Genomic DNA, 24,759 nt, shown 5'->3' on the forward strand with positions numbered 1-24,759 from the left:
GTCCTTTATCTGGCTTAACACAGTCACACAACACCAGCATTATTCCTCACGAATCAAGTTTCCTCACCAACAGGTTCTGCCTCACGCAAGGTTTCATGTTTAATCTTGTTTAATTTACCGTGACTCTCTCTATTTACACTAAATGGAACAAAAGCCAAATCTCAGCTCTGATATGAAACACGTGATCACTAGAGGATGAAAGACAGAAGATGGGTCGCTGTACCTTAGGTGAAGGGTCGCTCTGCTTCAGTTTTCCGTTCTCTTTGCCGTTTGACTCCAGGTGTTTAGGCCCGTAGCATTTGCCTTCTATAAAGGCGATGTAATCATTGTAGGAGCAGGTCGGTCCGGCCAGCATTCCCATGAAATTACAGTTATAGCTTAGATACTCCAGCAGGCTGGGCATCTTTCTGTAAAGAAATCATAAAAGAGAAAAACATAAATTGTCATGTAAACATACAGTGTAATGAATGCATACAAAACATGTCAAGTACCAGAATATGGTTCGGTCTTTAGGGATAACGAAACAAAAATGTGTAAAATGATATATTAAAATGATAACATTAAATAATATTTTTAGTCATTTAGCATACACTTTTATCCAAAGGAACTTACAAAAGAGAGAAAAACTGGGTAATTTGTCTTAGATCACGTCTTTAAATGATAATATTGAAACATTACTGTATTAAAAACATTGTAAAGACGAAACAAGAAACTTCCCATGTAAATATTTTTTTGAACAGTACACTGAAATGATTCATACGAACCAATTTACTGAAATAGCGTGTCATAAAAAATCAACTAATTTCTACACAAACCTGTGCGTATATGGTATGCAACCAAGCATTCTTATGTGTTTGTACCACTATGCTTGCTTTTATTATTATTGTAAAAAATAGCATTGTGTGTTACTGTTATTTTCAGTTCTCCCTCTACCTGAAGAGGTCAACCTGTGACGAATCGATCATCTATTGGTTTCACGTTTTCACGTGATATATATTTGCAGGTCAGAGTTCACCAAACTCTGGAACAAGCCGAAATAAAAAAAATAGCATAAGCTTGCGTTTGATGCATTTGCATGCATATGAATGGAAATCAATGGAACAACTAATTGAAGAACAATAGGGTCCTTGCACACACTTCCACAATAGTGTAAAAAACTGTTAAATGTAATGCAAGATTTAGTACATAAAAGTATTTGATTTTTAATAGTCAATTTGTCAAAAAAGCAAGCTTAACTCATTCTCCGCCAGCTTTTTTTTTTTTTTTTGAAAAGTTTTGCCCGCTAGCATTTTTTGTGATGCAAACACATCAAATGAGAGAACAGACCCTAAACAAAACGGGAAATATACTTTATATCTTTATTTCTCTGTTTATGAACTATTAAATCAATTTTTTTTCTTCTTCAAAAATACAAATTTTGACAAAAAAGCTGAAATAATAGCATTTTTTGTGAAGGAATTTTGTAAGAGATCAGATTCATAACGATTATCAAAACATGCACGGAGTGTAAAATTAACAAATAATTTTTTCCTTCAGGTTTTTTTAAATTGGGTTATCGGTATTACAGATTACCATAAAAACTCATCAGGAAAAAATTTTTTCAGGCAAATGTTTTCTCTTAATTGACGATATAACTTGTCAATAGCGGAGAAAGAGTTAAAGGGATCTTTCAACCAAAAATTATAATACTGTTATCATTTTCTCATCCTCATGTTGTTCTAAACCTGGATGAATTTCTTTTTTATGATGAAAACAAAATAAATATTTTGATAAATGATGTAAACACACAGCTGATTGTAACTATTCACTTCCATAGTAGGAAAAACAACTACGATGGAATTCAATGGGTACCCTCAACTGTGTTCTTACCATAATTTATACCATAAAAAAATCTTCTTCATCATTTATCACAATACTTCCATAATATTTGTTTTCCTACTATGGAAGTCAATGGTTGCAGCAGCTGTGTGCTTGCTTACCATCATTTATCAAAATATTTTCTTTTTTGCTCATCAAAATAAAAAACTCACACAACGAGTTGAGTAAAGTAAGTAAAAGATGACAGATTTAAATTTTTGGGGGAAACTATCAATTTCATTTGGCTTAATCTGGTGATAAACATACATGACAGTGGGACAGCAATAGCACTTTTATCAACTTTTGTTAGGATACTTAACACTGTGACCACAAAAGTTTTTTCAGTACTATAACAAGGATTTTATAATTCATAGTTCAAAACTGCACTGTTTAGTTCTAGGGTGTGACTTCCCAAACCCCCTTTGAAATCCTGACAACTTCCTGTGTGGACACTAGCTCACATGATAAAGTGGGAATTTTCCGTTGCTTGGCAACAGTCTTCAGGCCCTGCTTGATAAGCTGTTTTTCGGGACATGCAGCAGTTGGGTTGTTTTGAAAATGACAGTGTAAGATTATACTCAAAACTGTTGTGAATGTTGTCCACTGTCTAAAGGGATTAATACACACCTTATTGGTATGTTGTATCAGTTTTCATACCATACTTAAAGACCATACTTAAAGGGGAAGTGCAGCAGTTTTAATATTAAAACTCTTTCTTCTGACCAATATGTGGGTTGGCTTTCTGAGGAATGTAAATATGCTTTGCCCTTTTTAAAAATAAAAACTTCCTTAAAATTTTGTGACCCTTTCTGTGAAATATAAGTTTGATTTAAGTCATTAATTTCTGACATGACCTCACTCAGTCAATATTAAAAATATCAAGGTTAAGTTTTGACAGAATGGTCTTTACCTAATGTAGGATGATTTTATGTTGTTTTACTGACAGGGTCACATTTTGAAGCTTTCTAAAACAACTTCTGCTTTCATCAGTGATAAATGATTATGAATTATCCTTGCCATTCTGTTTGGTGCCAATAGTGGCACAGAAATAATGCGCTGCGCCTTTAAGATGCTCCAGACATGAAGTCAATTTCAAGTTGTCATTGAAAATACAGTATACGTTTGCTACAAATATCACTTTATTTAATGACAATATCTTTCAAAAACTGAAAATTTTTCATAAAAAAGAAACAAAATAAAGTTTCTGAAAAATAAATGAAATAAAAATGCAAATCAAAATAAACTAACTATACCATAACTAGTAGCCAATCCTACTAAGGACATGTTAGTACTGGACCACATGTCTGTAGTTGCTGCAAAAAAATCAATTCCTTACAGATCCTTAAGAATAGCATCATTAACTTCCCTAAATTTGGAATTGCTGTTTAGAAAATGTATGTTTTACCTGGCAGTTCATAATGCTTATCAAAGTTTTGCATCATTTCTTTAAATGCTGCTTTTAACACTGTATTAAATGGCTTTGCAATGTTTTGCGTTACACTGTCAGTTAATGAACGCCATCTGATACAGTCGTTTATACAGGTGCTGCAGCTCCCCCTTGTGTTTTTTAGAGAGATGTGCAATCATTGCGGTGATCTGAAATCATCGCGATGAAGTCAAAGAATTCGCGATGAGACGATTATTTAATCATTGTGACAGCCCTAATAGTGGACACACTTTTTTGTAATCAGGCAGATAGTAAAAGAGTGATCTCAACCCACACAAACATACCTTTCACACATACCTGACAGCAAGATACTTCTGAGAGGGCTTTAGATGCTCTTCTCTTTTGGTCATACCTGTGGAAATAACACAAAACATAGTCCAACATATCAAATACAGACCTTTAATGCATTGCAAATTAGGAACATGTTCAAGGTGATTATAAAGCTGCAGGATTACTGAAGTAGCAGTGATTTGTACTATACTGTAGTAGTACTGCAGTCTGGTTTACACTACCCTGAAGAAACAGCAGATAAACTCTGAGACAGCAAATATGTGTGAATGACGCCGATGTCAAAAAAAAAATCACACACAGATGGCAAGTACAAACAGAATATATAATCACATGTATGTGGCCACACATTAAGACATCTGAATGTAAACTTACAATTATTATTAGAGGTCACACTACACATTTCATTATGCAAGTGCATTAAGTGCACAATAAATACAATATATTTTTACATTTTAGTTCATGCTTTTGTACATTCGTTGTTTGGTGCAGAGCCAATTTTATCTTTGGCATAATGTGTGATCCTCAGTCGTTTAGTGTGTGATCATGCCCACTTTTATTTTGTATCCATTCACAAAAACAGCTATGTGTTTAGTATTTTTGGTGCGGTGTAATACAGCCTTAAAGGGATAGTTCACATTAAAACTTTTTCATTATTTAGTCACCCTCATTGTCATTTGAACCCACAATTAAAGTGTTTGGGGGTTTTCTGGTTACTGTGGGAGTAGATGGTGACCTCATCAGTCACATTCCACGCCTATAAGTAACCAGAAACCCTTCAAGCTTTACAATGTCCCATAAGTGTTAAACAAATAACTCCACTTGACTTGTGTCAATAGGAAACACAATATAATGTCACACCCCAGGGATTCTGAAAAAAGCAATACTAAATGCAGAATATTAAAGGTAATTTAGGACTGGTTTGAGTTCATTTCTCTATAAACTGAATGAGGGAGGAGTTTGTTGCATAACTTTATAAATGCAATAGATTATTATGTCACATGTTCTGCTGGCTGCATTACTGTAGATCAGAGTATGCAGAGTTCATAGTGAATCATCAGCTAAGAAGTGCTGGGCTACAGTTTCAGCCAGCTGTTGGTGTGCTCATACTTCAGGGAAATGGTATGTGCCGTATTAATCTTTCCAGAATGGCTTTTAAAGGAAACATGGAGGGTGTGTTAATATTTCTGTGAGACTGTAAAAGTGACTCAAATTGAGCTCTGTGGTTAAATACACATCTAAAAACTATGACTGGACTGTAATCGATTCTAGCTTATCAGCTGCCCCGCTTAACTGGGCACTTGGCCAATCGTTGAAAAAATGAGAGCGGATTACTTAAATATTTTTAAATTCTATTATTTACACACACTCTAAAAAAACCCTGGGTTGTTTCAACCAATGTTTGGGTAAAATATGGACAAACCCAACATTTAAAGGGACAGTTCATCACCCCAACATTTTATAGATATTTTGGGCTCTCTTTTACACCCGGCGCAATTATCACTTTCACGTTTAGGGCCACGTTGTTTAAATAGCAAATGCATTTGCGCCCCCTTTCTGGTCTGAAAACGAGGTGTGTTCAGGCGCATTGTTGGCATGTTGCTATTTTGAGGCAACTAAAATAGACTACGCCATTGACCAACAAAAACCTGGTCTAAAGTCTAAAGTCAATGGCGCAATATGTTTTTTTGTTATTTAAAGTGCGCATTAGTAATATGCGCCTATAAACGGGACGACAACGCGGGTTTGCTTATCACACACATGAATGCGCAGCAGCACAAAAACGCTTTTAAATATGAAAGATTAAAGGATTGAATGTAAAAGATTTTTATTGAGTCTCTTGGACATAAATGAGGACTAATTATGAGACGTTGGAAGGCGCAAAGAGCTGCTTCACCTGCAGCCTGCTAAGTAAATAAATGCTTTGCTTTAAACAGATGCATTTGTTTAAATGTTTTTTTTTTAAATGCTACCTCACGGATTTATTGTATATGATGACTCTGTACCCGTGGATATGGTGAGATGAGAAACATTTTTAAGTAATGCTTAAAAAAAATCATGACACTGTCCAAGTGCTGAAACGTGCGGAGAGCCGCTTGTAAATTCTTTATCTCCGGTTCGTTACAAATAAAGTATTTTTAGAGTATAAACCTTTTCTTACATACTTGTAAATTATTTTTTGATGATATTGGATAGCCATACATTTAAAGCAATTAAAAGCCTGCTTTTTTACTTCCATGACTAAAAGAAAACGGATTTTAAAGGTTTTAATAAAAAAATAACAATTTCAATACAAGTGAAAAACAACAAAATTATTTAAAATTAATCTTAAACTGGGGGTCTTCTTCCTCCGCTTAGTTTTTCAGTTTACAAAGTCCTTCATCTAAATAGGGATTAGACATAGCGCCAGCGCAACTGGCTTTTAAAGGGGATTTGAGCTGAGACTCTCATTGGTTTATTGCATGTTACGCCCAAAATTACTCATTAAAAAATAGGATCAACCCTTTTCGACCATGCGCTCGGTGCACAAACCATTTTTCCCATTTGTGCGCTTGTTTGTGTATCCACCTTATTTTCAAAACCGGAACCAAGTGATGTGAGGTATTTCCCTACTTTGTGCGAGACGTCCATTTCAATAGCTGGCCAGTAGAAAACAGTGTAGTGGGAGCACACATTAAACATGATTTAAACACTTAAGATAAATATTTACTACATCTGCCATGTATGACCCATTGAGAGGATTATTGAGTGGCCTGATATATCAAAATTATTTTGGTGATTGGTCTTCAATGCGCAACTATAAAAGCACAAAGGCATACCAGTATCTTTACAATGGGAAAGTCAGTCGAGTGTTTGTACATGGAATAGACAAAGAATTTGTGTTTTTAATCTTTAAAGTGATGGTCACAACTGTCCCTCTGGTGTGAGTTTTTTTAAATGGCAATTTTTAATCAACTTGTTTGAGTTTTTATGGCGACACATCAAGCTTCACACGGTCCGACAGTCTTTGTAAGTTATTTGAAAAAAATCATTAAAAACATATTAAACTATTACATGTATTCAGTATTTTTTTTTTCATTTTCTACATTGCTTCTTACGCACTAGATGGAGACATAAGCTTATGAGATTATTTGCTTATTTTAAAATTATTCGCTTAAACATAACAAAAGTATGCGCAAACACATTAAGAACTATTACAAACATGAACTAATAAGCAGTTTGTGTTCTATATATTCTGTACTGTAATCGTATTTTTGTTATAATATATCAATAGCAGAATAAATAAATCAGCATATTTTTATCAGCATAATATTAGTTGTTTTTTAAACAATTTTTGTATTTATTGTTTACTGGCAGTGTCTATGAAAGGTTTTACTGGATGGATGCATGGATACAGATCATGGGTGCACGTGCGCCACATACACATTCAGCTCTTGTGCATGGATTATGGTTAAAACAAATGTTTTGTAGAGATTATTACTGCTTTGTACCAGCTATGGCAATCCCTAACTGCACAAATTATGTCGTTCTTCCTGGATTTTATAATGAACATTAAAAAGCCACACGGCACACTCGTGTCCCTAGCAATACGACAACCATTAGCTTTAGTGGCTCACCGGAAGTCTTACGCAATGGAGCTCAAAGATGGCAGCGCACACATTTACTTCGAAAATACGGTGGATAGCTGACTGAACTGTGTATTGAAGCATCCTAGCATTTTTAGCGTACACCCATATGTTTTTCTCAACAAATATGACACATATTTTTACGATTATTCTGGTTGTTTTTATGTATAAGGAGAGTAAAGGAGGACTGGGGTAGTCAAGCTCTAAAATGACAAGAAAAAGAAAAACAAACTGGTCTTTATTTTTTGGGTTATATTCAAAGTCTTCTGAAGCTGTAAGATTTTATGTAAGGAAAGAGACTATAAAAGTGTCAGTGCATTGAATGCGAAGCTTTGTGGAGAATTTAGAGGACTTGGCAACACATGTGGAAAGTTTCTAAAGACAAACCCCAGGACAATCACTATACAGTAAATATTACTACAAAAGAGGATAACAAATAACAGATAAAATTGTAGTCAATGTGTGCTTTATTAGCTGTGAGCTTTTTGTTTTCTATGCATTTTTTTGTAATAAATAAATATAACAAAACCCAGATTCCCTACTACAGTGGTTTACCTTTTTGCCAAATTATTGTCCAATTAAGTTTGTTGTTTTATCCAATTTGTACCATAAAGCTCATACAGTATTTGGATGGTTTAATCTAACCTGAGGGGGCATTAAAAGCAAATTAAACATACTGAGAGAAAGGAAAGTCTGCTAATCCTGAAGCCACCCAGTCAGTATTTTATCAATGAGCCAGATCATCCAGAATTATGTTTAAATGCAGCATACTTAGCATCAACGTAAACAAATCTCACAGTTACATAAGAAGCCACAATGATTCGAATGAGGTGAGTGTGGTTTATCATGCGAAACATCCAGCTTGCAACTCAAACAATTCCAACTCGCTGGAGTGCAGAGCCAGCAGTGTAAATCAATGACATACAAAGACACGCCACATAGAGAGGATTCAATAGTAACACTTTACAATAAAGTAAAGGCATTAGCTAACACTGAACAATACTTTTACAGCATTTATTATTAGTTCATGTTATTTTCAGCATTTACTAACAGTAGTGGTTTTAGCTTGTGTGGTTGAATCCTCCCAACCCCACCACCACCAGTTAGATATAGTAAAATATTTTATATAGTCAACATTTGAAGTGGTTTAAAACCTTTCATAAAAGTTCTTGTCTTAGGACAACTTTTATGAACTTTTTGAACCACTTCAAATGTTGACTATAAATAATCTTGCACTTTAAACAAACAGCACACAAAATAAATAGTTTTCTACTGAATTGTAAACACTAAACCTTCCTAACACTGACTTTTCTTAAGTTTCTGTGATGGAAAGTTGACAATTACATCATCATAGTAAAACTGCCCAGGAATTGGAAGATTAATTCTTATAATAGCACCCTGAACTAACATACAGTAAATAACTGTATTGGCATTAACTGACATTAAAAAAAGATTAGTAAAGATTAGTAAAGTAGTTAAATTAGTAGTAATGTTGAAAATGTATATTTATTATTGTTAGTTCATGTTTTCTAAGGTATTTACTAATGTTAACAAAAACAGCATTACTGTAAAGTGTTACAGATTAGCCTTTATGGAAAGAAGTCATAGATTTGCATTTCCTGAAGGAAATACCAGTGTCTGTAATGTAGCAAAATAATGGAGTTACAGTTTTAGGTTGGCTCAGGTTTTACCCTTTTAGACTTCCATGTAAATGAAACATCCTGTCAGCTACATTTGCTGGCGAGCGTCTTGTTGTCTGACAGCTGCGCATGAGAATCAACAAACATTGAAAATTGCCTTTGTGATGTCCAATCTTAAAGGTCACTTTCTTTGTGATCCCATTTTTTAAACCCTATTAAGTGTATAATGTTGCTATTTAAGCAATATCGCTCGAGTAGGAGTGTGATATTTAAGCAATATCGCTCGAGTAGGAGTGTGATATAGCTCTATATCATCCGGCACTCGGCCTACGACCCCGTGCCTCTGGCCTAATCACAGCCGTGATGATATAGAGCAATATAACACGACTCCGAGAGCGATATTGCTTTTATACAACAGTTCGACGGCACACGTTTGAAAAACGAAAACAGGAAAACAACAACAGAGTTATTTTAAAAGCCTCTTTGTTTGGGAACTACTTTCTTCCGCCACGAATTTGAAGGCCAGAATGACAGGTAACACTTTCGGCTGTTTTGAATATCATAATAACTCAATGGACGGATTCGCCATTTTTAAATATAACAATTTATTGGTCACAAAGTGTAGTATCTCATAACGTGTTTTAATAGTCACGTCACGATAAAATAAATTATCAATTGTCCAATATAAAAGCTGCAGTGCTTACCTTGCAGTTCCACAGTGTTTTCGCGTTCTGAGGAGAGAGATCGCTTCAGAGAATTAATTGTTTTTATTCCTTTTTCCAAGTGTTAATCGTCCACACGATGTGACAATACTCCACTTAAGTTTAAAGTTACATCCAAGAGCACTGATCTTTGACGGGATAAGTACTTCCGATTGGTATTCACAGACTGATTCACGAGCTAGTGAACTAATGAGACACACAGAGAGTGTTTAAAAACAGCGCCTCTATGCTGTCAGAGATGAGCCTAATAAGACACTCCATTCATTCACTAATACTAAAATGACGAGTAGGTGGCGGAATGATACGAAAGGTGAAGCGGTTACTGTGCCGTTATCAGTACAATATCGCACAGCTCTTAGCCAATCAGATTCGAGAACCAGAAAGAACTGTTGTATAAAGCTTTATATCATCACGGCTGTGATTAGGCCAGAGGCACAACAGTTCGACGGCACACGTTTGAAAAACGAAAACTAGAAAACAACAACGGAGTTATTTTAAAAGACTCTTTGTTTGAGAACTACTTCTTCCGCCACGGATTTGAGGGCGGCCAGAATGACATGTAACACTTTCGGCTGCTTTGAATCTCATAACAACTCAATGGACGGAAAAGCCGTTTCTTTATATTACCGTTTCTTGGTCACAAAGTGTAGTTTTAAGATTAGTTCAGTCGAGAATGTATATGTATTATATTTAAATCTGCAGTCGATTAGTAAAGATAGCGCCTGTTTGAACGTTTGCTTAGTGAGATTCGGTACGAATGAGAACCAAAACATGAGCGGACGTCAGTGTTCCAGTGTTCAGTGTTCACCGCCCTCTCTGGTGTTCACCGCCCTCTCTGGGCTACATCTCTGACAGGGATTCCCTGGCTCTCATGTTGGCATTGTTTGTTTTTGATCGTCAAAATGAGATCAAATCAGCAGTATTTGGTGTCATGATCAAACTATTACTTGTTTTTTAATTCATATTTAGTGTCTTTTGTGTTGTTATTGTTTTGGCGCGAGGTAAAAGTTAATAAAACTATACTTGTATAACGTTACTATTGCTTTCCCATTTACTCTTAACGCGATACGAGCACTCGATTATTATTAAACTTTGTTCTTGTCAGTACTATAGAAAACGTTTTTTATAAGTGTCAGAGAGATGTTTTTGCATGCTGCTTATAAATATATCAGTGGCGATATCTCATAACATATTTTAATAGTCACGTCACGATAAAGTAAATGAGGACCTCCATTCACTAGGTGGCGGAATGATACGAAAGGTGAAGCGGTTACTGTGCCGTTATCAGTAGAATATTGCACGCCTCTTAGCCAATCAGATTCGAGAACCAGAAAGAACTGTTGTATAACATGGTATAAATAATACCTGTAAAATGATAAAGCTCAAAGTTCACTGCCAGGCGATATATATTTTTTAAAAGAATTCGGCTTTCAATGCCTACAGCGAACGGCCGGTTTGGACTACAGCCCTCTATTTCCTGCTTTAATGACGTCAGTAAAACAGTTTTTTGACTAAACTCTGCCACAGGAATATGTCAGTCGCCAGCTAAGCTAATGGCAAGCTAAGCTAATGGCAAGCTAAGCTGCTATCGAATCACAACACGCTAAACAAACTACACAATCAGAACTCGTTACGTATTTCTGAAGGAGGGACTTCGTAGAACAAGGAAGACAGCCCGTTTTGAGGACAGTAAAAACAGCGTTATACAGATAAGTAAATTGTGTGAAAAATACCACGTTTTTTTTTACACGTGAAACATGAACACATGTTATATTGTGCACTGTAAACACAATCTAAGCTTTAAAAACACAGAAAGAATGGGAGCTTTAATTCTTTTTACAAACATATAAAAAGACAACAAATCTCAGTTCAAGTTTGCAAAACTTTATGAAACCAAAAACTGACGAACACTATACATATGGGTGAAATTACACTAAAAGTTCTTAGGTTTACTCTGATACAAAAAAACTAGGGCCGGGACTCGATTAAAAAAATTAATCTAATTAATTAGAGGCTCTGTAATTAATTAATCGAAATTAATCACATTTTAATCACATATAAATATTTGACCTGAGAACATTGAGAAGTTATTTGTTCACATGGATTTTTAGTATACCATGAATAATGACTGAATACATAAGCTTAAGCAACAAAATATTGTTTATTTTTGTTCAACCAAGTCGTTGTACTCGGAGTCGGGCTAACATCCATGCTAGCTGCTATATGTTTTGCATTGAGATGATACTTGAGGCTCGATGTGCTGCGGTGGTATGTGAATTCCTTGTTGCATAGCTTACACACAACCCTGCTCTTATCGACGCTTTCATCCGTTCGTTTTTGATAAAAAAAAATTCCCATCCACGGGGCCAACCAAAGTGATCTCATCAGCTTCTTTGTTCATGTTCACTGTGGTTTGTTGTTGTCTGAAGTCATGAACGCTAGTTGGTGCTCCAGTATAATCGGTCCACCGAAACTTATCCAATGAGAAATGTTCCGCGGTGCAAAAATAAGTGTGATTAAAATGTGTTAAAAATGTTTAACGTGTTATTTTTTGTGTAATTAATTAATCTTAATTAACGTAAGTCCCGGCCTTAAAAAAAACCTAACTGACATGTTCAGAGCCCATTGAACACATACATTTTTTGATCGATCTGGAGATATCGCGTGGAAATCACGGGTGCTTGTGAGGTGGTTAGGGTTTTGAGCGCCGTACGACCTCTCGATCATTTTTAAACATGTCTAAAAACTTCGGGAACTGTCGGTGTAAATTTGAGAGTGTGTGTGTGTTAACCAGCCAATTTGGTGATTTGTCTGAAGTCAACCAATCAGGAGGTGGCACATCATAGAAGACATATAGCCTAAAATGTAATACTGTAGAGTTTGCACGCCTACTTTTTGAATATCCAGCACGACCACATTTTTTAGAAGTTTTATTGTGCATCAAACATCCTTACAACTTCAGTAAAAGCTTTTTTAGGCATGCTCAGGCCCTACATTAAACACGTTAAATGAAAATAAAGTTCACATATGTTATAGTAAATGGGTTGTTACTTTGATTTTACTATAAATGTCACAGTTAAACTGGGTGACCAGATGTCCTCGTTTTCCAGGGACAGTTCATTTTTTGGTGTTCTGGTCTCCACAAACCCATAAAAAAATTTTTAAAAAGAATTTGGCCCCAGTTTTTTAATTCATAGATAATAACAAATAGGATATTTGACCATTGAACTAGGAAATTTCCGCACTTTTCATTTTAAAAATCTGGTCAGCATGATTCTGGAAGGCCATGATTATTTTTGTAAGCTCGTGCACCTCTGAACTTTAACCAAACTCTTAATGTCATGTACTGTACCACTGCACCCCTATTAATATACCACTGCACCCATATGATTTTCAGACAAACTCACTTATGATGTGTTTGGGAGTTTGCGACTTCCCGACTGTCAGAATTCGCAATCTGCATGCCCAGCATTAGGAATTATTTTGGTCTCGGTGATGCTTAAATGAAAAATTCCTACAGTGGTAAGCATTCCCACAGCATTCCCATATGGCTTTGACATTAAACATTTATAGGGGCAGTTTCCTGAACAGGGATTAGACTAGTCTTAAACTAAAATAAATGGCTGTCCAAACTAAAAAACAACTTGCACTGACATATCTTAAAATACATCAGTGCCCTTTGTTTTGCCTCAAAATGCACAAAAGTAATGTTTTTAGGAAGGCATGTTTGTTTAGTTATATTTCCTAATTAAACTAAGGCCTAGTCCTGGTTTAAGGTAATCCCTGTCTGGGAAACCACCCCATAAAATTTCCAAACTTTTACAAAACAAAATTTGAATCAAATTGGGGCATGGGTTTAGAAGAAACTCCAACCAGAATATTTTTTTTTATGTATTAAATCTGGCAAAAGCTATTATGGCTTTTCCACCAGCCAGATTTGAAATATAAAAAATGAAATTGTGTAAAATCATTACATACCATCATGAATCTCAAATGCCAGTGTGGTAATCTTCTGTGTGATAACCATCATGGGCCTTGAAAGAGAAAGAGATGATTCTGTAAGTAGGTGGGTTTATTCACCAGAGATGGGTCAGGCATGTTGACTAGTCAACTAACATCCACCAACTGACTTATCAATAAGTCAACTAGTTTATATATTTGTAGCTGTGATGCTTGAAAAGAAAGAAGTATTGGATGCAAGTCTAGCATATCTCTAATGTCTTACTTCTCCATCTCTTCATCCTCTCATTGCCATCATTTATTATTCATACATCTGCACTGAACACAGCTTTACACTGAACAAAGGTTATTTCGATCAACTTTGATATAGGAAATAAATCACTGCGCTCAAAACGGGACTTGAAATGCATGTTCCTAAACCTGGAGTACTGTTGTATCGCTAAATTCAAGCTTATTCAAACCATAGGTTATGGAAAGCCAGAATATGTACAGTGTTTTTTATAAATATAAGTCGGATGAGGGCTTTATGAGGTATACGTTCATGTCATAGCTATGTAATAAGCTTTATTTAAAAAACAATAATACACAACTAATCAACTTACCCAGTGAAGTCTGCCGAGTACATGCCATAGTCAAACACATATACTCTGGTAATCTGACAGAAAGTGAGGTATCCCATGGTAACCACAAAACAGTATCTGTGGAGAGGATGACAAAATAGGAGACGAACTTGAAAAATATACAAAACCGCCATTTTTACATAAAGGCACGGATTCACGTGGTTGTTTACACTTGGCATTAACATGCGTTTTTCGTCGATCGGACCACAAGTGGATGACGTTAATGCCAGGTGTAAACGGTGTTCAAAACAATTTGAGCTTGTCCACTTTCGACCACTTTCAACCACATCCAGAGGTGGTCGAAACCACTTTCGATCGGATCGCTTTGGAGTTGCAGAACGCACATGTGGTTGAATGTGTTAGAACAGCCACACGCGACCGCCTTCTCTCCGCCCATTTATCTAATCTGAGGTATTAAACACAAGTTTTACGTCTTTTTTTGACTTCTAGCGTGAACATATGGTGAACAGTGCTATTTATAGCCTTTCATTGATAAAACTAAGCGGCTGATCTCCGTAGTTTCGTTTTGAAAGCATGTGAAAGTGAAAATTCAGAGAAAGCTCTTACATACACATGTACAAAACTCTGTGCAGCATGTTTACTTCCTAAACAAGCAGTGGACTCCGACATAATATCAGTTTGCGTCCATATAAACTCATAATTACTCCCGCTCGCGTTTGAATGACAGCAGAGAGACTCGCCCACCGTCTCACAGACCACCCCCTCACAGTATTCAGCACAGAAGCGGTCGAAAGTGGACAAAAGAGACGGATTTCAATACCAGGTGTAAACGTAATGTGTCTCTCTCGTCCACTTGTGATCCGATCGATGAAAACACATGTAAACAGCCCCGTAGATCATGTAATATTAATTGTTTCAGTGTGTAAATTCTGTGCCACTATACTTTCAAAAATAAAGGTGCGATACCATAAAAGAACATTACATATTATTTAATAATTTATTTAACTTTAGGATGAGCATTTTTTGAGCCTCATGAATACAGTATCTTTACCAAAAAAGCATCACCAGCCTAAAAATAAAAGCCGAAGTAGGGTTCAGTTTTTAGGCATACGTGAGGCGTACTGTACAGTACACGCACCGTCAGCGTTTTGAAACCCTGCATACATTGTATGTTTAAGGGGGTCGCACATCGGATGAGAAGCACAGCGCTGCGCCATGAATCTTAGGGCTGATTCACACCGGCTGCGTGGCGTATCTGTTGCATGTCAGTTGCGTGGCGGCTGCGTCGCGTTTTTTGTGTCTGTACATACCAGAAGCGCGCCTGACGCAGCGCTAACGCGCTGCTGTTGCTATAGGTGACATATATTTTGCCTAAAAAACACTTCCAAGACGCTTGCGTGTGGCGTGATAGGCGTCGGTCCTATTCCTAGCATGCACGCGTTTACACGTGAGACGTGCGTGTCATGCAGGCGGTGTGAACTGTCAAACCTGCTAACATGGGAGCCTAAATAAAAACGGACACGTCACGCAGCTGAGACGCACACGCCACGCAGCCGGTGTGAATCGGCCCTTATGCTGTGTTTACACCAGCCGTGTTCAGGCGTCAAAATCACATCTACCGTGGCTAGTTTGCCGCTTAAACAGTTTGAATGCATTCGCGCGCCAAGAGCGAAGTAGACGCGCGGAAAAAGCAAGCATTTGACGCGCGTCAGAGGCAAAATCCGCTTCTTGTGGGAGGGGCAAGTGCTATGCGGTTGTCTGTTTGCAGGATGGCTGATGTTGATTGTGCATTTATCGAGAGAGTTACCAGTTTTTATTTAGTCAGCTTACTATAGGGGGAAAATAAACGGCGCGAGTCGATAAACGTCACGTGAAACGTGTATTTACAACTTACCAGGTTGCCCAATATCCTCACTGACACTTACTGTATCAAAGCGAGGTCCTTTTTATTCCTGTCTCTATAGAAATAAGAACTTGTGTCGTATAGCTCCAGGTGACTGATATCAAGCCTTCATGCTGAATGAGTGACTCCGGGCGGGGCTGCCGCCACAGCAGCAAGCAGGCTCCTGATTGGTTAACGCGGCGTGAAAATCCGCCAAAGTTCAAATTTTCCAACTCGGGCGTCAGACGCAAATTTGCGTGAAACGCAAAATGCACAAAAAGCACCATTTGCGCGTACCGTGCACAGCGCTCAATTTGCACGAACTAGATGTGCGAATGAGGCGGAAACGCGTCTACCACGCCGTGCTACACGCCTCATCCGCGCCGTGGGACCTCCAGACGCGCGTCAACGCATCTTCACATTGACTTAACATTGAAATCACTCGCACTTGCTGCCTCTACCGTGTCTGGTATTAAACACATTCATTTCTTTGAATGTACGCACACTGGCGGCGTCTGTCCGCTGTGACTTTGGACACTGCTCAAATCCCTGTTTTACCACAGAGCACCACTCACATAGTTTAACATCAAATAACATCATATTTGTCCCAAATCATTAGTGATTAACATTGGCTGCTAACGTATATTTTGAAGTAGATGCCATCTGACTAAGCTTGCGCTATTTAATGTGCACTTCCGGTGTACGATACCTCAGAGTTGTCCTAGACGCGACTCTTCTCGTCTGGTGTGCGACCCCCTTTAGGTCGTGTATGCGCCTATAGGAGAATATAGTAGGTAGCCCAGTAGATACATTGCATTTTGTCGCAATGTGCATGCGAGGAACGTCTGTGTACACGTATGAGTCAAATAAACTATACTTTGCAAGGTACGCATTCGACCGTGCAAACGTACACATACAAAAAAACAGACTATACTCCGGGCCTTTATCTACTTATACTGAAATAACATTTGTTAATGAATAATATATCAAATGTAAACCAATTCATACAAGTAATTTGCATACTACCAGATTGCGGGAGAGAGCAAACAAATGTGCTTTGTTTTATCGCTGCCTAAAGCGTAAGATCAGAGCAACTTTATCATACCATAATTTCTACTCGGCTTATTAACTTCTTCCCACGATGCGATTAAGATGCCTCTTCAAAAAGAAAGATAACACGCACTGAAACCAATTGAGTTTAAGGCAAAGGCCTTTGGATTTCCACCTAACTCCAGAGCATTTTGCTGTTACATTTTATTTCCCTGACTTCTCACAAAGGGCAAATGTTTGTGAATCATGCCACTGGCTTCACAGCGGATTTAACATATCTACAGTCCTACATGCAGCAATGAGAGGCAGCGCCTGCTCGGGTTACACACTGAAGCCCTTCATAAGAGCTCTGAGCATTACTGTGTGCTATCAAAGACCGTCTTCTGTTCCAGTATACTGTAGGAAGATTGTGCAGAGGTAGTGGCCTGGATGTACAGAGATGGTACAGATAGAAACTGAACTGTTTGCATTTTCCGAAGCGGGTTAACCAGTTCACTTAAATGGAACATAAAGTACCATGGATTGTCTATTTGAATAGCAGTTGAATACAAACAAATAATTTTATATTAACCCTTGTGTGGTGTTCATATTTCTGTTACTTAGACAATGTTTGTGGGTCTAGTGGACCCAGAGCATTATTAGTATCTTAAACCAATGCAGTCATACAAATTTATGTATAACTGTTTACAGATGATTACTTTAGCCTCATTGCAAGTAATATAGACAGAATTTATGGTTAATATTTGTCATTTACCACTGATATAGGACTAATTATAGATTAAAGTGCTATTCGTTTTTGTGATAATATGAAATAAGAGAAGAAAATTCTATTCTCCCACAGATGTTTATCTAAAATAAGTATTTTCATCACTTTTTCATCTCAAATAAGTTTTTCATCACTTTGATGTTTAATCCTTTGAACTTAGTTTGAAATTGTACAGATTTGTGTCCGTCTACACAGCACAAGCCTCATCTGAAAAGATGCGGTATCATAACACATTATCCATACTGAACACATAACCTGTTCATGCCAGCCTACACAAGAAGCAGATTTTTACTGTGTAGCTGTGTTGCATATTTCTTGCATTTTATAGACGTATACTGTGTCTTCCTGTCCATCTTATGTCCACACACACTGCAGTACAATGTGTTGCTTTTGGCTACAACCTAAAATGATGAAAATGGTTGGATATGAAATTTTACTTTCTCTATTTCTCACTCTTTCTCACACACTCATACACACACAAACACACACACCATAGGTTTTGTGGTAACTTATGGTTTTACAAATAGTAATCAGTACACCAGTTTACCATGATTACTACACTTTTACTATAATACAACTAGGGGTGTCACGATTCTCCAAATCCTCGATTCGATTACATTTTCGATTCTGATGTCACGATTCAATTCGATTCTCGATTATTAAATGAATTTTTTTAAGACAAAAAATTATATGCCTTTATTATTATTATTATTATTATAGTTTTACATTAACATGCACATTGCGTGCTTTTCCTTGTATGGAGGTTTGTGGGCTTTACTTTACATGGAGAGCTTGTAGAGAGAGAATTCCTTCTTGCACGCAGATAGACTTAATGCGCGCGTCTTGACTCCTATTATCTGAAATAAAACCGGTGCGTCATAAGCAGCTGCGCTTCTGTCTCACATGCACGCGGTCTCGCATCTGTCCAAAGTCTAAACATAAACGAAAGTAATAATCCTTACGTATTTGTTCAGTTTTATGCGTTTCATGCGGACTGAGGCAAACTATACCTTTTGTTTAAAATATAACCCGCTGCATCTTTGCGGCTCTCTCGTGCACCTGCAGAGCTGCGCTCTGTCCGAAGGCAGATCACTAGGTAGTAATCCTGTTTATGATATGCATTCAAGGAGTTGTAGCAATACATCCCTCGTGTTTAAAATATAAATCGCGTTCCGCTGGATGGATGTTTTTAAAGGCACTTCTGAGAGTTTATTTTCCCCCGCCTGGCAAGCTGACCGGACGTGAGATGGGGGCGTGGCAGCATCGACGATCCCATTTTTTAATTCGATGTTCGGGGTTGTGACTTAATTTCGATCGATTTCGATTTAAAATCGAAATCGTGACACCCTTAAATACAACCATGGTTATTTTTTGTAAGGAATATAATGGTAAAATGTAGAATGGTTCCTGTTAGACAAAAGGTAAAGTGTTTGGGACAGTGGGGGCAGACAAGTGTTCATGCTTGATATATAACATGTTGTATCTTTGCGCTGTTACGGCAAGTGCAGAAGGACAAAACTCTGACATGCATCCATCACATATGTACAAACATATTTACAAACACACTCATGCACTCACAGGAGTCACAGATAAGTGAAAAACAGAGTAAAGTTACATAACATATTAAATTTTCACTCTCTTATTACCTCCGGGTCCAGTGGACCCGAACACCACATATGTAATATAAATGTGTAGGGGGGTGTACAGTGTACAGTGTTTATAAAGTTGTTTATTTTTATGTTCTTTATAGAAAATGAGCCAAGGCCAATGAATCTGAGATTGAAACAACAATTAATTGCATAATTTTTCTTTTAGTAAACATAAAAACATAAAAACGGGTCCCACAGACCCGAACACCACACAAGGGTTAAATGTCATGTTATCATCTTATATGGGGTTCACACATTGCATTTGAATTTATGGATATGCTAAAGTCTGATAATCTATGAGAATCAAAGTTTGATTTAAGTCATTTTACTTTAATTTCAATCTTTGACATGGCTTTACATTTTATTAATGTACAACATGACAATAGAGCCCGACCGATTTATTGTTTTGCCGATTTTATCGGGCGATATGAGCATGTCGCAGATATATCTGTATCGGCGTTTAAGCCGCAGATATGCGCCGATATGAACGTTTGTTACAGAACACATTAAATGCATTTGAAAGATGTAAGTACTTGTTTGTCCAGCAGAGTGCGCCATACTGGTTGCTAATGGTGACCCAGGTCACTCACTGTAGTGACACCATCCAATCCCCCACCCCCTTCACTTCAGTCAGTGGCTGTTTCTCAATTCCAAGAACGCAAAGAACGGACTTGCGTCCTCGTGGAGATCGGTCTTGCCAGGCGACCTGGGAAGAACGAACTCGGAAGTTTTGCCGCAATGACTTCTGGGGCGTAAAGCGATTTCAGCAAGGTTGAATCCCAAACCGCCTACTTCCATACTATGTAGTATGCAAAGAAGCGCTTTTTACATACTATATAGTATGGAAGTAGGCGGTTTGGGATTCAGCCCAAGTCTGCACTCGATGCATCCTCGATATCAAGAACACATCCGGGTATTTTCATGCGTCCTCTGTCCTTGCGTTCTTGAGAATTGGAATGAACTTCGACCGTTAATGATGACGTAGAGCGAGGACACGAGGACGCAAGATCGCTGAAGAACGCATATTGAGAAACAGCCAGTCTCTCAGTTCAGGTGGCATGGAGGCAGTCACGCAGTGTCTTGTCTTCTTCACAACATTGTTACACCTGGTATTAAGACGCGCTTTGGTCAATTGGATTATAAATGGACAAGAGAGACGCATTCCCGTTTACATTTGGTGTTTTTAATCCATCTCTTTGTCGACTTGCGAGTTAAAACGCAAGCGGGAGAAATGACGCGAGACGGAGAAATGACACGTTTATACTACGCGCAGCCGTGCACTTATATATCACTATATGAGATTATTGCTGCTTGAGCAATTGATTCAATAAGCTCGCGCAACTCTACACCCTTGCTAAATAAAAGAGGCGGAGCGAAGACGCTTTAGTTTTATAAAAGTCTAAAGTTTGCACGGAACCCTGGGTTTGTGTTATAAAAATGTTGTGCACAACATTAAACATAGCGTACATTAGTATGTGCTCCGTCAAGCATTGTCTTCGTAACGGCGAGTGGCTAACAAATTTGTGAAGTACACAACTTACAAAAGCTAATACTTGTAAAGCTAATAATCAATGACTTCATAAGTTTCTCTTTATAACGTTATTCTTGTCAAAACTGCAAATGATGCAAGCTTTATGTATTTTGTTCTCTTTGTGTTTTAAAGTTATTTATAATAAGTCAAGTTTACTGTTTAGTGCACTGATATCCGACTCATTTTGGATAATAAAGTTTATTGTTAACTTCTTGCCTATAGTACATATCTTTGTCACATCAATATAAGTGTTGGATCACCACATTTGTGAGTGATCACCACATTTGTGAGTGATCATTGCATTGCATTGTATTTATTCATATACAGTATATTATGTTAAAGTATATAGTGTATTCTATGTACAGTACTGTAGTATAATATACTGCAGTATATGTGTACTGAACTATAATATACACATAAAGATATCGGCCGATATATCGTTATCGGTCTTTTTTTACTCCCTAATATCTGTATCGGCATCGGCCCAAAAAAACGCATATCGGTCGGGCTCTACATGACAATGCCACTGTGTATAAAATTAGGTTAATTTGACTTTATGGATGAGCTAAAATCTGATAATCTATGAGAATAGGAGCATCAAAGTTTGGTTGAAGTCCAATGAACACCATGGATTTAATTAAAAATCTAACTGTGAGCCAGACCACAGTCATCACTCAATATCACATTTTGTCCAACACCATTGGTCTTTTGTGACTGAATGAGATAAATTTCCTTCAGTAATGCAGTAATCTATTATAAAAGAAATTAAGAGTTTGGTTCCAAAACGCAATAAATCTATTTTGACTAATTTCGGTAAAAATGTGTTTTCTATACCAAGAAAGTGACAAGATGAAAACAACTATTTTCTGTTACAAACTTTCACATAGCATCTTTAGGTTATAATAACATTCAAAAATATTCCAATCCATAATTTGATTTTTAAAAATTAATTATAAAAATTTATAATTTTTTCCGCAATTTTTTCCCAAAATGCAATAAATGAATTGAATCAATAAATAAATGTGCATTCATCTTTGCCATATTATATTCATTTAGTTGACTAGTGGTATACACTGATTTAAAAAATAAACATTAATGTCATTAATCAAAACACATACAATAGTCCCTTTCACACATACAGTCTTTACTGGTAATTTACTGGTAATATGCAGTTAACAGGTCATGTGTGAACAGAACCTTTCCGGTAAATCAGTGCTGCCAATTTACCAGAAAGAGAGGTTGTAAAATTACCAGTAGTTTACCGGTAAGCGCTATGTGTGAACACAAAAATATACATTACCGGCATTTAGAAAGGACGACGTCAGACCGCGCTGACAGCTTCGGGCCAATCATAACGTTTTAATACAGATGACGCGTTTAGCCCCGCACTGTTTACAGACGTGTCCACACGCTGCTTGAAAGTTGAGCACACCTGAAGTTTACGTCCACATTTCTTCACCAAAGTTGTTTAAAACAGCTTACCATCTACTTGCCGAATTTCCGACGTCCGCAGCACACCCTCTGTGAAGCCAAATATGCAAACAGTACTGTTTTTTTAAGACGCATTTTTCGGTTTGACGCCTAATGCAATGTTGTTTGGTCACGATCAACATCGCAACTGTCAGAGTTTACCACACACGTGAAGACAACAACTTACGGACCGTGGTTATGAACGACGTGGATTGTTTACAAATGCAACACCGAGCTCGCTGCGCGCCACAGGTAACTTCCGCTTTCTTACCGAATTTACCGGTATTTTGATACTGATGTTTGAATGATGTCTTACTGGTAAAAAGACGGAACGTCACTGCGTGTGTGAACAACACATTTTGTATTTACTGGTAAATTCATTCTGGTAAATTCATGGTAATCTACTGGAATTACTCTGTGAAAGAGGCTATTGTTAAGAACACTGTCATTGATGCTGTTATCCTTGGGACGTCGTCGCTGAACTTTTTTGACAGCGATCAGCTGTAAAATGTTTTGGTCCTGCTCGATTTTCATTGACTTTAAGTAAAATAATGGAAAGTTTTTCATAAGATCCCCTTAGGTCGATGTGTTAGCATGACAGAAGCTTAATGAATTTGTGTGAGAATAAGCAACGGCCGACATTTTTCTTCACCCGAGTTGCTTACGTTTCTTCCCCGCCACAGAAAACCACCACAGGTTTATCAATGCCATCAAAAGTATTATTTTGTTTTGTTTGTTTGTTGATCACGAAGTACAAAGTAGATGAAGAAAACTAGGATTCTGTGTGTATTCAAAGCGGCGCTCCATTATTGTTTACAATGTGTGGAATGGTGCGCAGGGGTTTGTTGAGCGGATTTATTGCATTCTGTAGAGAAGGAGGACTGGCGTTTATGGCGTTTATCGCGTTTTGGGAAAAAAGGGAGAAAAGATGAAAGAATAACACAGCGGAAATCAGATTTTGCTTAAAATAAAAAAATTACTTTTTAATACTGACCTGATACAATACTGATTTTGGTGGTAACAATTTTTTTAAATGACATTTATCGCGTTTTGGAACCAAACTCTTCAAATATACCATGTACTGATATGATACTTAAAAGTGGAATGTGGGACCTTTAAATCTTGAAAAAACATGCTGGCCAGGATGCTAACAGGCAGAGAAGTGTTATGCAACAAATCACAGGGTGAGAATGACACATGATTTCATTCAGCCTTATTTCTCCTAAGACTCACACAGAATGTTTCCCATGTGAGCTTTGCCAATAACAGTAATCAAGGGAACAAGGCAAACACATCAACAAACCAGAAACACAAACAAATATAGTGAGCAGACCGCAGTGATTGCATAAAGAGAAAATAACATCTAAACCTGTGCCAAAAAACTGATACGTGCACACCAAACCTTATCAGTCACAGACTGGTTCTCAGTTAGATAAATGCTGTGACCTTGTAGCTCCACAAGATGTTATACATTTATATAAAAGGGGAATGTGCTATCTTCAGATCTTGGATTAAAGTCTGTGTAAAGTTATATTAAATATGTATTCTGAGTTTGTCATATCACAGAAAATGTGTTATTAACCACCCAGCCAAATTTGAATAATAAAAAACGACAAGTAAATAAAATAACTTCTCAAAATCTGGGGGAAAAAGCAGGATTCCCTGCTCTCAAATGCTGGGGGTGTATCCGCTGTCGGTGCTGAAACCACGCCCACTAACATAATGAACTGTATTGTTTTTATGACCTTAGAATGAGGCGTTTTTATCTACATAAGCCGCAGGTCATATAAAAAACTAAAGCTTCAAAACTTCATCGCTACAACTTGAATGGATGCTTGGGACTGGGTTAGGGGCGGGGCCATGCTCAGTGGCTCCAGTGCATCATCAAGCCACTGTTTTAGCCTCGCCTAAATAATCCTGAACAGAGAAATGTGGAAAAACTGTTATCAGTGTAACTACCATATTTTCTGGACTATAAGTCACACTTTTTTCATAGTTTGGCAGGTTCTGAAAACTTCTAGTCAGGTGCGACTTATATATCAAAATTATTTCATATGAACCAAGAGAAACCATTACCGTCTACAAGAGTCCCCTCTATGCTGCTCCTGTATTTATGTAATTCAATGGATTCAGTGATGTGGAATGACTTTGGGACCTTTTTGAACTTGATTTGGCTTGTTGTGTTAATTTAGCCTATTCCAGGTATGTTCTGTATGCTATTGTTTATCGTATAAACAACTGTTTATGTTACTTTAACATTTACGGACACCTATTCAGCCTGCTGTTCTGT

The 24,759-nt window shown here is 37.3% G+C and overlaps 1 protein-coding gene across 1 annotated transcript in view; it reads right to left on the reverse strand.

Annotated features, from left to right (window-relative positions):
- LOC129416951 (lysophospholipid acyltransferase 2) overlaps positions 1-24,759 on the reverse strand; it is an 81,943-nt gene that overhangs the window by 13,300 nt on the left and 43,884 nt on the right. The window contains exons 4-7 of the mRNA XM_073864903.1: positions 14,143-14,238; positions 13,559-13,614; positions 3,602-3,656; positions 224-407 (exon numbers count right to left, since the gene is read on the reverse strand). Coding sequence (XP_073721004.1) covers positions 224-407; positions 3,602-3,656; positions 13,559-13,614; positions 14,143-14,238 — 391 coding nt within the window. The remainder of the gene's footprint in view (positions 1-223; positions 408-3,601; positions 3,657-13,558; positions 13,615-14,142; positions 14,239-24,759) is intronic.

The sequence above is a fragment of the Misgurnus anguillicaudatus genome, unplaced genomic scaffold, assembly GCF_027580225.2.
Source record: "Misgurnus anguillicaudatus unplaced genomic scaffold, ASM2758022v2 HiC_scaffold_28, whole genome shotgun sequence".
Classification (NCBI taxonomy): domain Eukaryota; kingdom Metazoa; phylum Chordata; class Actinopteri; order Cypriniformes; family Cobitidae; genus Misgurnus; species Misgurnus anguillicaudatus.